Below are 20378 nucleotides of genomic sequence, written 5' to 3' on the forward strand. Positions count from 1 at the left end.
TATAGGTTCTGCCAGTTTTTCTGTTTGTTTGACAAAAGAAATTGAATTAAGTTGTCATACCAGCTTAATTCTCTCTAAGCAAGCAGCCAGATCCAGTTGTTCTTTTGACTCAAGTTAAATGGAGAATCTGGTTCTCCAGACCAATTCTTCTACATTTGGTAGCTTGGTTCTTCATGGGGATGAATGATCTGATGGAGATGGATTTTTAGCATCCTCTTATCTGGGCAGATACCCTCAAGAGATGATGAATTCTGTAAGGACACTTTATAGCCTGAAGAACATACCAGAAGCATGGCTATGTGAAAAAGAAGTGGCCTGCTGGAAATGTCATAGGCTGATCCCATCTTCAAAGGGTTCTGGTAGCAGCTGGATGACCTTTGGTGAGGATGCTGTGTAGTTGACCTGGCTGACTTGGAAGTCATTCCTAATTCTCATAACTGTGTGAATCCAGCAGGATACCTTGTATGTCTCTTCATGAAGTAGCCAAATGAGGAAAACTACCTATGCTCTTTAAAATGAAAAACAGGATATAAGTTTTTTTTAATCTAATATACTTTATTTAGAATTATTATGTTCTGTTATATTTAACTAAATATTCCAGATTTAGTATTTCCAGACACATTTTTTCTCTTAAACATTTATAGTTACTTTGTGAAATTATATACTTATTTTATTCTTTAAAGACATTAATAGTATGGGGGAAAAGGTTGTTGACTACATGGTAGAAAACTTGGCTTTCATCTCTCTCTTTCTAAAATGTAGATAGACGTTATTGTGGGTAAAAGCTGAAAAATACCTTTGATTTGTTATAGCATTATAAATTTAATTAAATAATCTTTTTATTTGGAAATTTAAAATGTACCTCAAGGCTGGGAATATAGCTCAGTGGTAGAGTGCTTGCCTGGCATGCCTGGGCCCTGGGTTTAATTCCTAGCACCACACACATACTATATATATATATATGTTTCAAAGTAGAGAATTGAGCAAAGAATTCCCATGTATACTCATCACTAGTTTAGGACATTGTTTCATCTGTCCCCTTAGTTTTTTTTTTTTTAATCTAAATTACAGATCTCTCACAAACTCAATGAAGTTTTTCACCAAGCATAATCACATTGGTGAATCTGGGGTGTGATTTGGATGCAGTGGGACCAGAAGGAGGGGAGCAGGACAGGTGCTCCATGACTGTCTCCTACTCCCATTTCCTAAGGCCTGTACTTTGACTGCTTTACTTCTTGACCTAAAGTACCCATCTGACCTTTGGGCCTTCCAGGATTCCATTCTCCTTCCTATTTAATCTACTTCTAGCTCTCACTTCTTCTGCCCTGCCCTGGCTCAGCTTAAGCCTCCATATGTCAAAAAACAATTCTTCCACCAGGTGCTGTAGCACACACCTAGAGGCTCAGGAAGCTGAGACAGGAGGATCTGGAGTTCAAAGCCAGCCTCAGCAGAAGTGAGGCGCTAAGCAACTCAGTGAGACCCTGTCTCTAAATAAAATACAAAATAGGTTTGGGGATATGCCCTTGAATTCAATCCCTGGAACCCCCCCCCAAAAAAAAACCCAGCCAAAAACAAGCCAAACCAAAACAAACAAACAAACAAAAAACAATTCTTCCACAGTTCTTTCCATCACTGTCAGAAACAAAATCAGCTGCCTCTGGATATCAATGGGCAGACCTTTTTTACCCTGACCGAATTTCTCGGGTCATTATCCTATTAGCATCAAAGGGGAACTACACTCAACAGAAGGCCTCCCTCATTAGAACACATTATCCCAGGCCTGGAGGTGGGGTGGGAACTGGCAGTTTAAAACTTGTACTTCTCTGGGGGCCTGGGCAGCATGCCCTGAAGAGAGTGAAATGCCTTTAAAGATGGGGGTCTGCATTATCCCCTGCCCTGCTTTGGCTATCCCTGAGGATTCAGAGTTGAAATTCTTCATTGTATTATGGAAAATAGTCACCCTTCCCTGCCTGGGGTGATGTGCTGGGTAGTAAGGGAAGCCTTTCCTTTAAACATTGAGTGTAGTTCCTCTTTTAACTTTGATGCTAATAGGTCAACTGGAGGAATTTGTTCTGGGTAAATAAGTTCTGCCCATTGATCTCTAGAGGCAGCTGATTTTCTTCTTACCATGATGGAAAAGTAAGAAGAATAGAATAATCTTTCATATATAGGCATTGCCAGTTTTGACAATGCCATTTGTATGTTTTCATCATGCATCCTAGCAGTAAGTTTTGTGCCAAGTTTGGTGGCACACATGTAATCCCAACAGCTTGGCAGGCTGAGGCAGGAGGATTGCAAGTTCAAGGGTAGCCTCAGCAACTTAGTGAGGGTAAGCAACTTTTATCAAGACCCTGTCACAAAATAAAATATATATTTTTAAAAAGGACTGGGGATATGGCTCAATGGTTAAGTGCTCCTGGATTCAATCCCCAGTGCTGAGAGAGGGATTGGGGGGAGAGGGAGAAAGAGAGAGTGTTAAGAGTTTTGTATGTTGTTTGTTTATAAATTTTATACATATCCCTCTTTACTGTTATATACACAAAGAATAGGAAACTGAGTGAGAACAGAACTTCTAATGTTTCCTCCATACTCATCCCCCATGAAAGGCATACACTCCACTTTGGAGCCTGATTAGCTAGAAAAATTATATCATTCATCAAATATGTTGGAACCCATTATGTGGCAGCACTGTGTGGGGTGCTGGAGGGAAGATGCAGAAGGCAAGATCTGAGGTCTCATTGCTGACAGCCAGGGGAACATCATCTGATCTCTCCAGATAAGAGGCCCTGAGTTGTTGGCCTTCTTCTCATCCACTTCTTGAGTAGGAGCTCTCAGTGTGAACCTGAGCCCCAGGCTCTGGGCATGCTTTATGCTTTGTTGTTATTTCTTATTTTGACAGAGTATTTTGTCTGGCTCTTTGCAATTATTCTGATTGTTTGATTTTGACCATGAAACAACCTAAAAACAACTAACTCCCCAAACCTGTTTTCTCTCTCTGTCATTTTTTGGAGTAATCTTATAGTTTAGTTTATCTATTTAACTTTATTTCCCTTTTATTAATTGATCATCATCATCATCATCATCGTCATCATCATTATTTTGGTACCAGGATTGAACCCAGGGGCAATCTACCACTAAGATATGCCCCCAGCCCCTTTTATTTTATTCTAAGACAGGGTCTTGATAAATTGTTCAGACTTCCCTTTAAACTTGTGATCCTCTTGCCTCCCAAGTCACTGAGATTATAGGCTTGTGCCTATAATCTGCTTCCCTTTTATATATCATTCAAAAATAGGACTAAGGCAGGGTGCATTCCCGTAATCCCAGTGATTCAGGAGGATGAGGCAGGAGTATCGCAAGTCCAAGGCCAGTGTCAGCAAATTAACAGGACCCTAAGCAACTTAGCAAGATCCTGTCTCAAAATAAATAAAAAGGGCTAGGGATGTAGCTCAATGGTAAAGTGCCATGGATTCAGTTCCCAGTACCTAATAATCACAATAAAAATAGAACTAAGAAGGGGCAACACAAAGGATACCAATTTGATGACAGGCAGGGTCTCAAGTCAGAAGGTGGGTGCTAACCCCTTCTCTGGTCTGCTCCTCTTAGCTCCTTTTCATTGCTCATAGCAGGACTCCTTGGTATTTTAGAGAAGAATGGATCTCAAATTCAGTCAGTCAAAAAAGGTATACCTTCTATGTTAAAAAAAAAAAAAGCCTACCTATCCAGGTGGTTCAGGGCTCTGAGAGTCTAATTACCTCTGCCAGACTGGCATAGATCTGCCCCAGGATAGTGCAGTATTGACAGATTGCAAAAGAAGGGCCTTATCCTGTTTCCAAGACTGTTAGGAGCTTTTCAGGAGTTTTGTGAACTGAAGATCCCATCCTCAGAGCATATATATATATATATATATATATATATATATATATATATATGATGTGTTCTGACACTGAGAGGACAAAGGAAGTGAGGAGTGCTGTACTGAGAGAGGCTGGCAGGGTGCTGGCAAGTCTGATTTGGGATTTGTATTTCTCTCTCTCTCCTCCAATCAAACTATGAAATCCATTTTTAAGCTGCCCAGTCCATAAAATGGAGTTGAAATGGCCCCAGGCTTGAGTAAACGGCATCCTTTTTGTGTGTATGTGTGGCCAGATCTTCTTACCCTCCCCACCTTGTTCTGGGAAGTAAAAGGTGCTGGATGTGGCTGGAATGATTTGCTGGGTTCCCAAGAGAGGCAAAGTTGTTTCTTGGCTACATTTGCTCTTTTTAAAAGGGGGAGCTAGCCAGGTGCAATGGTGCACACCTGAAATCTCAATGGCTCGGAGACTGAGGCAGGAAGATTCCAAGTTCAAAGCCAGCCTCAGCAAAAGCGAGGCAATAAGCAACCCAGTGAGACCCTGCCTCTAAATAAAATACAAAATAGGGCTGGGGATGTAGCTCAGTGGTACAGTGCCCCTGAGTTCAGTCCCTGCTACTCCAAAAAAATAAAATAAAATAGGTATAGCCTATAACATCTTCCACTAACTAGTCTATGTATCAGTGAAAAGCCCTGCTTATTAAGGAACTTGCCTAATCTAAACTTGTTAAGTCTCTACTCTTCCCCAACAGAAATTTATTTAGTACTAGGGGCCAATATTTGACATTTAACAAGAACTAAAGAAACAGAAACAGACACCATTCTGGGCGAGCAGGAGGTTGTCTGGTAGAGCTCACTAATAAGTGCAAGTATAACCTTAGGGCCAGGTCCAACTCACTCTATGTGGTACCCTTCCTACCAGCTTAACCTCTCACCAGCCTCCTACCCATCAGGAAGGTGAGAAACAGATGTGGGCCTAAGTATATGGAAGAATCTAGAATGACTGAGGTAATGTTTTAATCTTAAAGGAGGAAGCATAGGTTGTGATTTTTAACCATTTATGAAATAAGTTAGATACCTAACCCAAATTAGATAACTGGGTATAATAGCAAGCTGTACATGTGCTGTAAAAACTGTAATATCATTACATATCATAACAGGACTATTATTCTTTCTTCGAATCTTAGCTTGTCAGTAGATTTTTAAGAACACAATAAAATTTAAATGAAAGAAAACTTTTTGTGGTGATGGAGATTGAACCCAGGGCTTTGTGCATGCCGACCACCTGCTCTACGACTGAGCTATAGTCCTGTCCCAGAAAAATTCTTAATAAAGTCATATTTTTTGCTTTCTTCCATATATATCAACAAAATATCCCCTTAAAGTCTCAAACAATTATTTTTATATGCTACTTAGCAAAGAAGGCAAAGTGGAAAAGTGAAGAGAACATTTAATGAGGCTTAGGACTCTGAGTTCAGGCTGGTATGTACTGGCCATGTGACCTTAAGAAAAATCACTATCCTCTGGATCTTGGTTTCTCATCTGTAGAAGGAAAAAAAAAAAAAAACCAGAACTGAATTTTCTTGTGGTCAGCAGTACTTCCTCTTATTTGTGTAAAGCCAGCAGCCCCTGCTCCCTTGCTTTCCCTGTCCTACCTTAGTTTTCTGGACTGTGAGTTGAAAACAAGGTGACCTGGGGCTCCCTTCTCAGTGCTCTCCCTTAGGTTTCCCCTCTGCTTCTGTTTTCTGGAAGACTTATTTGCTTTCTGGTTCACTGCTGAGATGTTTGAAGTTGCCATATAAATGACCCCCTAGGTCAGGCTAACACATTGTCCTCATAGCATAAAAAGGTGACATCACATCCAGTGCAACTCACTATAATATTGAAGCTTCATGCCACTATGTGTTTCCAGCATTAACAGTGGTATTCTGTTGCCCTTGAAGGAGTTTTATCAAATCTTTCTTGACCTCTACTCATCAAAATTTCTATAAAAGAAGCTACTAAGAGTTGTCATATAGAATTACTTCTGTGCGAGAATATTGATTAGGTACCTCTCTATAAATGCACTGATATTATGTTATATTCTGGATCATACTTTTCAACAAGCCATGTGTAGGCTTAACCCTGGTTTTATGCATGTTTTATCTGTTTCTTTCTGGTGCTGGGGGCTCAAACCTAGGGACTTATGCATGCTAAGTGAGTACAATGTATTTTTTAAAAAATATTTATTTTTTAGTTATATTTTATTTTTATGTAGTGCTGAGGATCAAACCCATGCCTCACACATGGTAGGCGAGCGTTCTCTCTCTGAGCCACAACCCCAGCCCCAGTACAATGTATTTTTAAAAACCTGATAGAACTACTTTTTTTTTTTTTTCTCCCAGTACTGTGGATAGAACCCAGATGTGATTTTACCACAACACTTTTTGTTTTGAGACAGGGTCTCACTAAGTTGACCAAGCAGGACTTGAACTTGCAATACTCTTGCCTCAGAAGTTGCTGGGACTATAGGAGTGTGCCACCACACCCAACCTTGATATAACTTCTTATATGCAATAATGTTATTTGGTCATCCTATTAACACTTAGAAACCCATATTTTACTTGAAGATATTTGCAAATCACATTTCTTCTGCTTCTCATAATTGTATAGAGATACAACCTTATGCTAGGGTTGATTTTTTTCTATTTTGCTACAGAAGAAAAGAGTGTTATTGTTCACACATAAAGTATATACTGGGGCTGGGGCTGTAGCTCAGTGGTAGAGCGCATGCCTAGCATGTGTGAGGCACTGGGTTCGATCCTTAGCACCACATAAAAATAAACAAATAAAATGAAGGCATGCTGTCCATAAACATGTTAAAAAAAAAAAAATATATATATATATATATATATATATATATATACACTGTAGTGGGCACAATGGTGCACGCCTGTAATCCCAGTGGCTTGGGAGGCTGAAGCAAGAGGATCACAAGTTCATAGCCAACCTTAGCAACAGTGAGATGCTTAGCAATTCAGTGAGACCCTGTCTCTAAATGAAATACAAAATAGGGCTGAGGATGTGGTTCAGTGACCAAGTGTCCCTGAGTTCAATCCCCAGTACTCCCCCACATCCAAAAAAAAAAAAAAAAAAAGGTTGGGTACAGTGGCTGACCTATAATCCTAGCAACTTGGGAGGCTGAGGTAGGAGTGTCACAAGTTCAAGGTCAATCTGGGCAATCTAGGGAGACCCTGTTCTTGGATTACTGGGTCTACCATCCTTTTATGTATTTCAGAAAAAAAAATGTGTGTGTGTGTGTATGTGTATGTGTATGCCTGCCTGGGATATAGCTTAGTGATAAAGCACCCCTGGGTTTAATCTCTAGTACTCTCCACTACCCCCGCCCTCAAAACAAAAACAAACCAGAAATCTAGGAGCCTGTAATCCTGTAATATAAGGAGAGCCTGAGACAAGGGCTTTCAACAGTTCGACATCTACTTCTCACTTTGGACATGTCTTCTTCCCCCATAACTCACTCATAGAAGCAAAGAAAGATTTGGCCATAGCCCTCTATTGCCCACCCTGATATCACCCTCACCCTATTGCCTGCCTCATGAGGTTCCATTGAACCTTAGTGTTTGAATTGTTCTCTATCTTCAGTCTGCCCTCTCTTAGATTTGGTGATTCAGACCCAGAATCCACCTTTTCCCTGCCTTGGGTTACCACCCAGTCATTACTTCATGTTCAGTCCCAGCAATTAGGCTGCGTTGTGAAGCAGAATCTAGTAGGCCAGCCCTTGACAAAGGTGTGTGCGCCTCCCAGTGCTAACCTGCCTATCAGGCTGTTGACACTGATATCTCTACTTTGTCTCAGGCTGCTTCTTACAGCATTATTCCCATGGGGCCATAGCCTTTCTGCTATATAATGCTTGGGGGTTCACATTAAGGCCTGTGCTGGCCCCAGGTTCTCAGATATACTGGGCTTACCCTCACTATATGTATTTCAGAATAAAAACTAGAATGCCATTCAAAAGCAAACAAAAAGCTAAAGAAATTCAGTGAAAATCTTATTCTTCCCACAAGGAATGCTTGGACCATTACTGGAAATTCTTTGAAATTGACTTTTCCTCCTCAGTATTGCCCCTGCCATGTTAGTCTTCTGAGCACATGTTCAGTCTCCCTTGGGTGGTCTGCATCCCAGAAGTTGAGTGGAATAGCTTTGGTATACAGAGGCACAGAGGCCTCCCTCCCTTCTTAACAGGTATCTGGGTCTAATGTTCTGAAACAGCATAGAGCTTTTCAGAGCCTGAGGCCACAGCTTCCTCAAAGTATATAGGTGCTGATTTTGACTTTATGCCTCCTTATTGCCTGTCAAGAAAAATTGGGCTCTCCATCTCAGTGTTGTCGCTCTCTGCCATCACTGCTATGTCAGCCAGCTTGACTATAGTAACAACCAATCCAAAAACTCTGGGACTTTGAATATTTATTTATTTATTTATTTATTTATTTTATTGGTTGTTCAAAACATTACAAAGCTCTTGACATATCATATTTCATACATTTGATTCAAGTGGGTTATGAACTCCCATTTTTACCCCGTATACAGATTGCAGAATCACTTCGGTTACACATCCACTGTTTTACATATTGCCATACTAGTGACTGTTGTATTCTGCTACCTTTCCTATCCTCTACTATCCCCTCTCCCCTCCCCTCCCATCTTCTATCTCTACCCCATCTACTGTAATTCATTTCTCTCCCTTGATTTTTTTTCCCTTTCCCCTCACATCCTCTTATGTAATTTTGTATAACAATGAGGGTCACCTTCCATTTCCATGCAATTTCCCTTCACCCTCCTGAACATTTATTTTTCACTCATATTACAGCACCTACTGAAGCTCTCCTCCTTGTATTTTTTTCTATAGTTGAGTCTGAAGGAGCATCCTCTATTTGGAACCTGCCATTTTCATGGCAGAAGGAAAGGAGAATGAGTTTCTGTTTGAATAAAGTATATATCATGGGCTGAGGGTGTAGCTCAGTGATAGGGCACTTATCCAGCCTATGTGACACCTTGAGTTAAATGTCCAGTACTGCTAAAAAAAAAAAAAAAAGTACATTATATCTGTACATAAGCCGTTGACCAAAACAAGTCATGTGGTTCCCTGTGTTAGACAGCTTTTCATTGCTGTGGCAAGATACCTGAAAGAAACAACTTCAAGGAGGAAAGATTTATTTTGTGTCATGATTCCAGAGATTTCAGTCTATGGTCACTTGGTTCTGTTGATTCTGGGACCATGGTGAGGAAGAACATCATAGTTGGGAGAACATTATAGTGGAGACTCATCTCGTGGCAGCCAGGAAGCAGAAGGGAGAGAGGAGAGAGCCACAGACAAAACAGTTCCCAAGGGCACTTCCTCCAAGAACCCACTCCCTATGACTAGGTCCCACGGCCTACAGTTTCTACCACCTTCCAATAATCCACTTAGATTGATGAAGTTAGAGCCCTCAAGATCCAATCATTTCCAAAATCCCCACCTCTCTATATTGCTGCACTGGGAATCAACTGTTCAACACATGAGCCTTTGGGGAATGTTCCAGATCCATACCATAAAACCCACTCAACTTTTTTCAGCCATCGTTCCAGGCTGCAGCTGTTCAAGGTGATGAGGTGTGAGCAACAAGTAGTGCCTCACTAAGATGTAGGTCTCTTCAGGGAGATTGGGCTGGGGGGGGGGCTCTGAATGCTGGGGAAGCCCCTAACAAGGCTGCTGCTGTTCCTCCAGATCACTAAAAGTGGTCTTCAGGGTGACCTTGACATGATCCTTCCTAGTAAATCCCACGTGAGGACAATGCTGACATTCCTTCTTCCTGTTAATACCCAGGTATTCCTGGGAGATGGCATCTTATTTTCTCAGCAAGACTGTGAGGAAGTTATCATCAGCATCTTTCCTATTTTATGGATAAGAAAGATGAAGTAACTTGTTTGTAAGTGGAGGACCCTGAGCTTGAACGTGGAATGTTGGTCTTATGAACATTAGAAATGGAATACTATATAATTATTGAATTAACAAATATAAGTATTATGAAATATATGGGGAATTGTTTATATAATAATAAGTACAAAAAATAGATATCAAAAGAATACATACTCTGTGGGTATAACCATGTAAAAGTTGGAAGTACTTGGCCTTTTGGGGTGGTAGAGTTTTATCTCTTTTTAGGAGGAAAGATTTATTTTGTTTTAAAGTTGACTTAATAACACATTTTTAAATAACAAAATTTTAACTTTCAGTAAACAAGAGATTGAAACGTGGTGGGGAAAGAAGAATTATGTGTCTGTCACTATATTTTTTTAGAACTTAGGGGCTGAGCACTGGCAGAAACATTTAAAAAACCCAAACCACCAAGAAAAAAAAAAAAGAACTTAGGGGCTTTGACCAACTGGCAGATAACCATGCTGTTTGACAGACCTCTTCATTCTTTTTTTTTTTTTTTTCTTGCAGTGCTAAACTAGGGATTGAACCCAAGACCTTAACACAAGCTAGGCAAGGGCTATACCTCCAGCTCCCTCCTCTTCACTGTTCAACCTCCTCAGTGCCCTGCTTCCCTAGCTGAACAACTGCTCCAACTCATTTGATGAGCAAATCAGGTCCTTGTGAATTGAGAAGACTAAAGCCAAATATAGTTTAGATTGGATTAAGATCAGATACTACAGAGATAGTTGAGGTTGAGCCATGGTGAGGAAGAGAAGAAAATATCAAATGTCAACCGAGATTATTCCCTGCAAACTGAGTCCAAGTAGTAATAAGGGATTTGAGCCAGCAGAAGTTAATGTTAAAGAGGCAACTGTAAATAGAAAATATAGGCATGATAGGAAGTCTAGATGACATTTCAGAGCTCTTTGCTTTTGGAGACCCCTTCTAAAGACCCTCAGCTATATATGTTGGCCTCCCAGAGCCAGTCTGTCAGTAACTGTGCCCTGAGACTATTCAGTGAAAATTCTATATTTTTAACTACATTTAACACTATTGTAGTGAATATATCATCATATTTAACAAAGGGACCCTCTCCAGCTTTTCGGCATAGAAGCATCTGTCTCTTAAAATTATTTCAATCTTGGTTAATCAGGTTTTTTTTTCTTTTTCTTTTTTTTGATACCAGGGGATTGTACCCAGCAGTGCTTAACAATTGAGCTACACTGCCAGCCTTTTTAATTTTTTATTTTGTGGCAAGGTCTCACTAGTTGCTTAGGGCCTCTCTGGGTTGCTGAGACTGGCTTTGTACTTGTGATCCTCTTTCCTCAGCCTCCTGAGCCACTGAGTTGACAGGCATGTGCCATTGCACCTGATGGATAATCAGGTTTCTGATAATAAAATATGCTACGGGCATGATCCTCTTAATTAGCAAAAACATTTCTATGTTTTTATTTTTGTATTAATAGTAAGTATTTTTATTAAGTCATATTTCCTGTCATACAACATGAACATAGTTAAAAATCATTAAACATCTCTTATCCCACATATCACTAGGCTCTATAACCTAAAATTGTAAAAGGATAAATTTTATGTTGACAGTAGCCTAAAGATTATGTATTTTTGCCCAAGTCAATAATATTGTAATTATTTCTTCAAGGTAAACTTAATAATTAAAAAAAAGTAATGATCATATTTTAAGTCAATCTAAAGATTATTTGATTTTGAAGTCATTCAAATTTTAGAAAAGAGGTAAGTCCTGCTTCAGTATCTGTGCCTTTATCAGATTTTAGACTTATAAACTTTTCATTTTGAAAAAATTTCAAACCTTGCAAGAATAGAACAATGATTTTATGTATACCCCTTCACATAAAGTCACTAATTGTTAACATTTTGCCCCATTTTCTTTCTCTTTCATTCTCTTAATATGTGTGTATACATGTTATGTCTACTTATTTCCTGTGTCTCTTAACAATAAGGAATTCTTTTACCTAACCATGGCCACACTATAATGATCAACTAAAGGATATTTTATATTAATGTCAGTATCATTTACTGTATAGACATGCAGAATTTGCCAACTATGTCAGTATTGTTATTTACAACATGCCATATCTCCTCATTTCCTTTAATCCAGAATAGTTCCTTAGGGTTGTTTTGGTTGTGGTCTTTCATGACTGCAATTTGAGAAGAAGACAGGCTGTTTGTTCCGCAGAATAGTTCTCAGTGGGGGCTTGTCTGATGGTTCATGAGTGATGCTGGGAACTTCTCGTGGCATCATTCCTCAAAGCACCTGATGTTGGTTTGTCCTGTTATTTTATAGGTATTTCAATTTGTTATTTCTTAGAATAGTATGCCTTGTTACATGAGATCAAATCCAGCCTATCTGTTGTAATAAATGTTTTTCTTCTAGCCCTGAAATTGTTTCTCACTACAATCTCTTTATTTTACAAGTTCATAGATTTGCTTTGTAGAAATAGGTTGGAACTGTTAAACTAAATTAGCCTAGACTTTATCAGCCCTCTTAAGTAAAATAGGAGTAATTCCCAATATGAGAAAATCCATATGTTTAACAAAGAAACATTAGCAATTAGTTCTTAACTAAGGAAGTTCCCTTATAAAATCATATTCTCTCATAGAATTTCTTTCTTGGTAAGCTAGCTAATTTATATAGGATTCAATTTACCTAAAATAAAATGTTTTAAATGATAAGTATGTGACCCAATGGACTGTTAATTTGTTTGATTTATTCATCTGACAGTATATACATGTATCAAAACATCACATTATATGTTGTAAATATATACAGTCCTCTTACCTCATATTGAAGATTAGACCCAGGGGTGCTTTACCACTGAACTACATCTCTAGCCCTTTTTATTTTTTATTTTGAGATAGGATCTCATTCAGTTGCCAGCGTTGGCCTCTAACTTGTTATCCTCCTGCCCCAGCCTTCCAGTAACTAAGATTATAGTTGTGTGCCACTGTGCCCAGTTATATAATTTTTATTCACTATTATACCTTAATAAAACTAGGGGTGGGGTTTTAATATAAGGGTGGGTTTCATATAGTTAACAACATATCTATTATGTAATGTTGTATACACATTGCCCTGTTCTATAATATTTAATGGTGCAGCCTGGAATTTGGTCTTGGACAACCAAAAAGGTTACCCTTTATGATGCAGCCTCAAAAATGTCAAGCAATGTACCTCAAGCATTGTTTAACAAAGGATTTTGGGTTTATTCACCATGGATTTGCCTCAAATGTTTTATAGTTTCATTTGTATCCTTTGGGAAACAGAGTTGCATGTTTTCCACTTGTATTTAGGCAGTATTCCTTTTTTCCTCTTTAACTCAAAGTTGCAAACTTAGATGTCTGACCTAATGAGTCAGGGAGGTGATCCTGGTGTGAGTATTAAAAGCAGGAGTGTGGGTATCCCACCTACAGGGAACCACTACTGTTAGCTTCAGCCATGTGGGACTGTGGATCGATATGGCCACAATGTTCTAAGTTTTCCCTAGAAGCCTCAAATCCAAATTTTTAAACATTGTGAATCCAATCAAAAATTTAAAAGACTGTGCAGAACAAGTTGATATCCCATCATTTATCAGTGTATTTTTATCTTAAATATATTTCTTTTACATGTCTCATACATCAGTGTTTTGGGGATTTGGTATATGAATTCATAATACAGGGTATATGAATCCCCAATTCTCCACCTCCTAATTGTGACAATTTTATGTATCATTCTTTCTGCTTTCATCTTAACCTGATAAAATTATTTTAAACTATTCTGTAATTGGGTAGAAATAGTGCCACTCACTACATTATTTTATTTACCTTGACTGAACGCATACCAGTGTACAATAGGAACGTTATAATCTCAGTCTTTTCATCTGTTGTTACTAGTTTTTGCTTTTGAGGGTGAGTGGCAATTCTAAAGTCAGAGGCCAATTCTTCTTTCCATATCTCTACAGCCATCATTTCATCAAGTTGATAACATTCGCGGAACCCGCCACCATGGGTTGGTGGAGAGGCCAGCCAGAAACCGCTTCCACCCCCTTCACCGAAGGTCTGGGGACAAGCCAGGACGACAAATATCCTTTGTCACTGTCTGAAGGGAGTGTAAGTTTTGAAATGTTTGAAAGATTTTCAGAATTTGTCTTCCCTATAGTTCTCCTGCAACCTCAGAATCTTCATTTTATCTGATGCATGGAGGCAATAAAAGTAAATGATTCAAAATTAAAAACATCTCTACAGCTTTAGGTGTTTAATTTATGAAAGCATTGATAACGTTCAGTTTAATGAGATAACTGAATATAAACAACATGTGATTTATTCAGCTTAATCCCGAGACTTCTTAGCATTTTCTTCACAAATTGTCAACATGAGAGTTAAGCCTGACTTTGAATTGAGTTAGAGAGATTTGGTCTACCCAGCAAAAATGGATAGATAGATTTGTGATTCATTTGTATTTCTGTTGACCTGGTGACTTGATTTTGGAACTGAAAGAAGAAATCTCATACAATTTTCTATTTGTAAATGTTCAAATTCAATAAATTACAACAAAAATATAAACTTGGTATTTAGGAAAAATAGTATATATACTTGACACCAAACTCTATGTTGCTAAGTAGCAATAAAGACAAGGAGAAGCAAATTCACCTTATAGTACTTATTGGCGAGTGCAAGAACAGGATGGAGGTACTGCTGCCTGACCAGCATGGTTCTGAGGGTTTTGGGGATACTGAAATGAGATGGATTTTGTGGGAGAGGACACAAAGGTGTGCCAGGAGGGCCTCTGTATCCTTTCACTCTTCTCAGAACACAGGCACCAGGGGTGGAGAAAAGAGAAGAAAGGCGTGGTGAATCTCGCAGAGAGCTGAATTCCTGGCAGTGATGGTAGGGCTGGCTTCACAAGCCTAGAAACCAGGAAGTGGGGGAGGGCATTCATGCTTACTGAGCACCTACCCATGCCAGGCACTGTGCTGGGCAAGTTATATGTCATTTAGTCCTCAGAGTTCATTGAGTTATTTATTTTTTTAACCTCCATTTTCCCATGAGAAAACGGAGTGTTGTAGTAACTGGTCCAGGATTCCACTGCTGTGGTTGGAGGAGCCTGGGATCAATCCAGGTCCAGCTGAAGCCCACTGACGCCCACCTGTACCCTCCACCCAAGTTCACTGGTGATGAGGACAACATTGGTACAAGAGAGACTCTGGTGTGAAGAGTTGTGGTGGGTGTACATAGAAATCCCCAACTTCCTGGCCTCAAAGCTTTTCTGGTTTTTAATGTCTTTGGAATAGAGGATAATGACTCCAGGGAATGTTGATTTCTCCCTTCTCTCCCATCCCCAGAACAACACATTTGGTCCCTTCTAGTTTTGTACATTATATGGCCATTACCAGGGAACATGAAGGTGACACATGATCTTGATTCCTTTCTGGAAAGTGTGCTAACTTTGACACAAAATGCAAAAGGTAAAAGGGGACTGAGGCAATTCAGCTGATTGCGCATGTGGGGGTGGAGTAGTTTATCAGAGCTGGTCCAAATTGCTTGGAATTCTCAGGCAAAATATTGTTTCTTTGCCTGATTTAACAACAGAGTGTAGGGTTGGGGCTGTAGCTCAGTGGCAGAGCACTTGCCTGGCACACGTGAGTCACTGGTTTCGATCCTCAGCACCACATAAAAATAAATAAATAAAATAAAGATATTGTGTCCATGTACAACCTAAAAATATTTTAAAAAACACAGTGTATTTTTTTCTTAAATTTCTTAATATTCATTCTCTCTCTCTCTCTCTCTCTCTCTCTCTCTCTCTCTCTCTCTCTCTCTCTCTCTCTTCTTTTTGGTACCAAGGATTAACCTCAGGGGCACTTGACCACTGAGCCACATCCCATCCCCAGCCTTATTTTGTATTTTCTTTAGAGACAGGGTCTCACTGAGTTGCTTAGCGCCTCAGTTTTGCTAAGGCTGGCTTTGAACTTGGGATCCTCCTGCCTTAGTCTCTGAGCCTCTGGGATTACAGGTGTGCACCACCACATCTGGCCCCTCTTTCTGTTGTCAGTGTTCTTTCATATGTTGTATGTATTTGTGTAAATATGTATGTGTATGGCCATCTCAGGTACTTTTTGAAGAATGTATAGTCTATACACATACATGTATGTATATAGCTTTATTAGCCAAAGGAATAGATGAGGGAATTGAAGAAAAGAGAAAGAGAAGAATGTTCATTCACTTCAAAATTATTTGTGAAGTATCTGCTAGTGAACAGGCACCATTTTAGACACTTTAGTCATAATAGAGGAAGTACTGTGGTCCCTGTCCTCAAACTGTTTATAGTCTAGTGGGAGTGGCAGTGAAACCAGCAGGTGGCCAAAGCACAGTGTAGTGCTGGAACTGAGGAGCAGTGTGGATACATAGGAGGGGCAGCTCACATGTCCTGGAGGACCAGAGAAGGAGGGAAATCAGAGGCTTGGAGTGTGAATAAGAAGGGGTTGATATGTCCATTTATTCAACAGATAAATATAGCACCTTCCCTGTTCCAGGCATTGTCCTAAGCACTGGGAATGCAGTGATAAACTTTACCCACCCTCTTGAGTTTCCGATTCTTTGGGAGATGACAGATAGCAAAGAGGCAAAAAAAAAAAAAAAGAAATTAAGGAAAGTGACTTCAGATAATGAAATGTGATATATGAGAGTAAGCAGTTGGGCAGGGACTGTTCAGGTAGTGGGAACGGAAATGTACAAAGTTGCAGAAGGGGAGGCTGTGCTGAATGTTCAAGGAATCCTGTCTCTTCCCAGGTAATATAGCCTAGGGGATAACCTGACTCTATATACAAGTCAGTTTGTGAAAGCATCAGCAAAAACAACTCAGTGAACTCTGAGGACTAAATGACATATTTGTGAAAGCATCAGCAAAGCTTATAGACTCCTAAGGGAAGGAGAGGCCAAAACCAAATTAAATACAGGTAAATTTGTTCAGCAGACAATCTGAGTCTGACTCACTGATCATCAGGTCTCTCTCTGTGGTCCCTAATTGGGGTCCTGGGACTGGACATTTGCTGATACAAAGAAAGTTCTTTAGCTTAGTTCTTTAGTCTGGCTACTCACTGATGAAGCAGTAAGTCTCTTAAAGAATCAAGGGACCATGAACTTCAAGTAAAATATAAAAGCAGGATTATGATTTTACACCAAAGTTGTTAATTTATTCAGGAGAACTTGGAGGAGAGAAGCCTAAGTCCTTTACTTACATGGCCTGTTTTCTGTTGCTTATGAAATAATTTGCTTAAAATTGTTGCCTTTCACATATGTCTGTTACTTTTTTTAATATTTATTTTTTTTAGTTGTAGTTGGACAACTAATATCTTTATTCCATTCATTTATTTTTATGTGGTGCTGAGGATCGAACCCAGGGCCCGGCATATGCTAGGTGAGTGCTCTACCGCTGAGCCACAATCCCAGCCCCTCTATTACCTTTTTTTAAAAAAATATGGTTTTTTTAGTTGTAGATGGACACAAAATCTTTTATTTTTATTTATTTATTTTTATGTGGTGCTGACGATTGAGCCCAGGGCCTCACACATTCAAGGCAAGCGCTCTGCTACTGAGCTGCTACCTTTTTAATGAAGTTGTATCATTTGAAAATATGAAAACTGCTTTGAATCTTTGTTGATAGAAATAGGAAAAAATGTATTCAGAATTCTGTTATCACGTTTGTTTTCTTGGTTTGGGTGTTATAGAATGAGCAGACTGTCTTAGCTAAGAGTTCAATCTAGGAATATAATCACAAATAAAACGAACATTGTTCAAAAAATAATCCAGCTTCTTCCCAGAGTGGGCAGCTACAACAAGCAGATCCCAGGCATAGAGATTCCTCCTACAGTGGGCGGCCATACTGCAGAAAGGGCTAGAGTAGTGGGCTGTGCTGTTGACCTGGTGGCTGCCACAAGCAAAGGCCGGGGCACCACCACAGCTGGGCCCTGGCTGGGCCCCCCACAGGCAGAGAGGTGCCACCAGGGTTTGTTCCTGGCCGGGGGCCTGGGCAGGGAAGCTCAGACTACAAATTCTTCTCCCTGTCTACAGCTGCCAGGCTGTTAATAACCCTCCTTGCTCCCGTTCCCTGAGGTCAATGATCATGCTGTATTCCATACGCCTAACACTCACATAATGTCAAGGAACAAGGAAACATTATTAGTCTTTAGAGTTTTAAGGGAAAAATGTTCTTGACTTAAAATTCCACATGAAGCCTATTGCCACCCATGAGGAGGGAAACAGGAAGATGCAAAGACTCAAAAATATTCTGCTCATATACCTCCTTTAAAATTGACTTTAAAGGGCTGGAGTTGGAGCTCAGTGATAAAGTGCTTGCTTAGCATGTGCGAGGCACTGGGTTTGATTCTCAGCACCCAGATAAATAAATAAAAGAAAGACACAGACAACTAAAAAAATTTTTTTTAAAAATTGACTTTAAGTTGTATTCAAGAGGGACATAGTTAGAAGTTAAGGGACAAGAGGATGTAGGGTAACAGTAAAGACATGGCTGAGAAATTAGGAAGGAAAAAATTGTGACCAGTTTTATATATTAAATGTGACTCTGGAATTTGTCTTGGTTGGTGGGTTCTCTTAAGCAGATTCCAAGTCCACTGACCTTGCCAGTTGCATGGAAGGTCACAGGTCTCAGCCACAAAGTGTGTCCCTAGAGAACAGAGTTTAAGAGGGTAGAAGAGATAATGGCTGACCTCCAGAAGGCTGTTCTAAGTCTGCCCCAGGTGCAATTACCAAATGGAGACCGGAAGCCAAGAGAAGAACCCAGGCCTTGTCAGCCTGACTAGTCTGGCAGCACACACACACAAAAAAGACAGGGTGGAACTTGTTTTGAGATTCTGTGGCTCAGTGACTCCGCCCACTATTGGTAAATGGCCAACAGAGCCTCTCTTATCAACAAAAAGAAGAGCTATTCCCCTTCTGGGGAAGAGGGAATAAGAGCTGTTTCCTTTAATACCCTCTTGTTGTGAGGAGTTGGGTCTCCTTGTCCATGGATTGAACTTTAGAAGGATTTTCTTCAACTGACCACAGGGACTTGGAGAGGGAGGAGAGACTAGTGATTCTGAAATCCCAGCTTGAGCAACTGAATGGATGGCCCCTCATTGAATAAGATGGCACAAGAAGAAGGGCAGATGGCGGGTGGGAGAGGGTGAGTAGCAATTGGTTGAATTTTAGGTGGCATGTGAGGTGTCTGATATACTTTTTTTTTGTACTAAGGATTGAACCCAGCCCTTTAAAAAAAAAATATATATATATATATATATACATATATATATATATATATTTTAGATGTAGGTGAACACAATATCATTTTTTTTAAACAGAGAGAGAGAGAGAGAGAGAGAGAATTTTTTAATATTTATTTTTTAGTTTTCGGTGGACATAACATCTTTATTTGTATGTGGTACTGAGGATTGAACCCAGGCGAGCACGCTACCGCTTGAGCCACATCTCCAGCCCCAAAACACAATATCTTTACTTCATTTTTATGTGGTGCTGAGGATCGAACCCAGGGCCTCATATGTGCTAGACAAGAACTCTACCACTAAGCCACAACCCCAGCCCTCCCCAGCCCTTTTTATTTTTAATTTTGAAACAGGGTCTCGCTAAATTGCTTAGGGCCTCACTAAATTGTTGAGGCTGACCTCGAATTTGTGATCCTCCTGCCTCAGGTTCTTGAGTTGCTGGGATTACAGCCTCCAGTGTGATTTTGGAATAGAAACCAAGTAGGCAGTTGGAAATAGGGACTTGTGGTTCACAAGAACTTCTGGGAGCTAGAGGCATGGATTTGAGGGTCCCAAGGTAAGGATGCAGTGAAGGTAGGCTTCTCCACCCAAGGGGGCACTGGTCAGAGGCTTTAGCTTCCCCCTGCTCCCACACTACTTGGTACCCTGTGATTCTGAGTCACTTCTTCCCATCCTATCCCTGGAAAGTAATGCCAGTCATTGTAGAATGAAGCTGCAGGACCTCAGGGAACATCTGTTGGAAGGCAGAGGAGGAAGAGCCAAGGAGGGGAAGATAAAAGGTTCATGGTAGGAAAGGGGACATTTTTTTAGACTCAATTTCTATTTCTATCCATTGCACCCACCTCTTCCTTGCTTACTTTTTAAGACTTAACTAGCTAACTAAGCTTAACTGCTGAAGGAGGTACTAAAGAAGGAGCCAATGTGACTTCTTAAAAACCCTAGCCAAGCATGGTGGCACATTCCTATAATCCCAGTGACTCAAGAGGCTGGGCAGGAGGATCACAAATCCAAGACCAGCCTCATCAACTTAGCGTAAGCAACTTAGTGAAACCCTGTCTTAAAAATTAAAAAAAAAAAAAGGCTGGGACTATGGCTCAGTGGTTAAGTACCCCTGGGTTCAATCTCTGGTACCAAAAAACAAAACAAACAAACAAAAAATCATATCCTGGAGGCTAGCAGGGAGGCTCAAGGGTGGCTCAATGGTAGAGTGCTTGCCTACATGTACAAGGCCCTGTGTTCTATCCCCAGAAAGAACAAAATATCACTCTGTATCTTG

At 40.0% G+C, this 20378-nt stretch overlaps 1 protein-coding gene across 1 annotated transcript in view; it reads left to right on the forward strand.

The window, feature by feature from the left end:
* Crtc3 (CREB regulated transcription coactivator 3) overlaps positions 1–20378 on the forward strand; it is a 109634-nt gene that overhangs the window by 46304 nt on the left and 42952 nt on the right. The window contains exon 3 of the mRNA XM_026388171.2: positions 13787–13906. Coding sequence (XP_026243956.2) covers positions 13787–13906 — 120 coding nt within the window. The remainder of the gene's footprint in view (positions 1–13786; positions 13907–20378) is intronic.

This window comes from Urocitellus parryii, chromosome 6 (genome assembly GCF_045843805.1).
Source record: "Urocitellus parryii isolate mUroPar1 chromosome 6, mUroPar1.hap1, whole genome shotgun sequence".
Classification (NCBI taxonomy): Eukaryota; Metazoa; Chordata; class Mammalia; order Rodentia; family Sciuridae; genus Urocitellus; species Urocitellus parryii.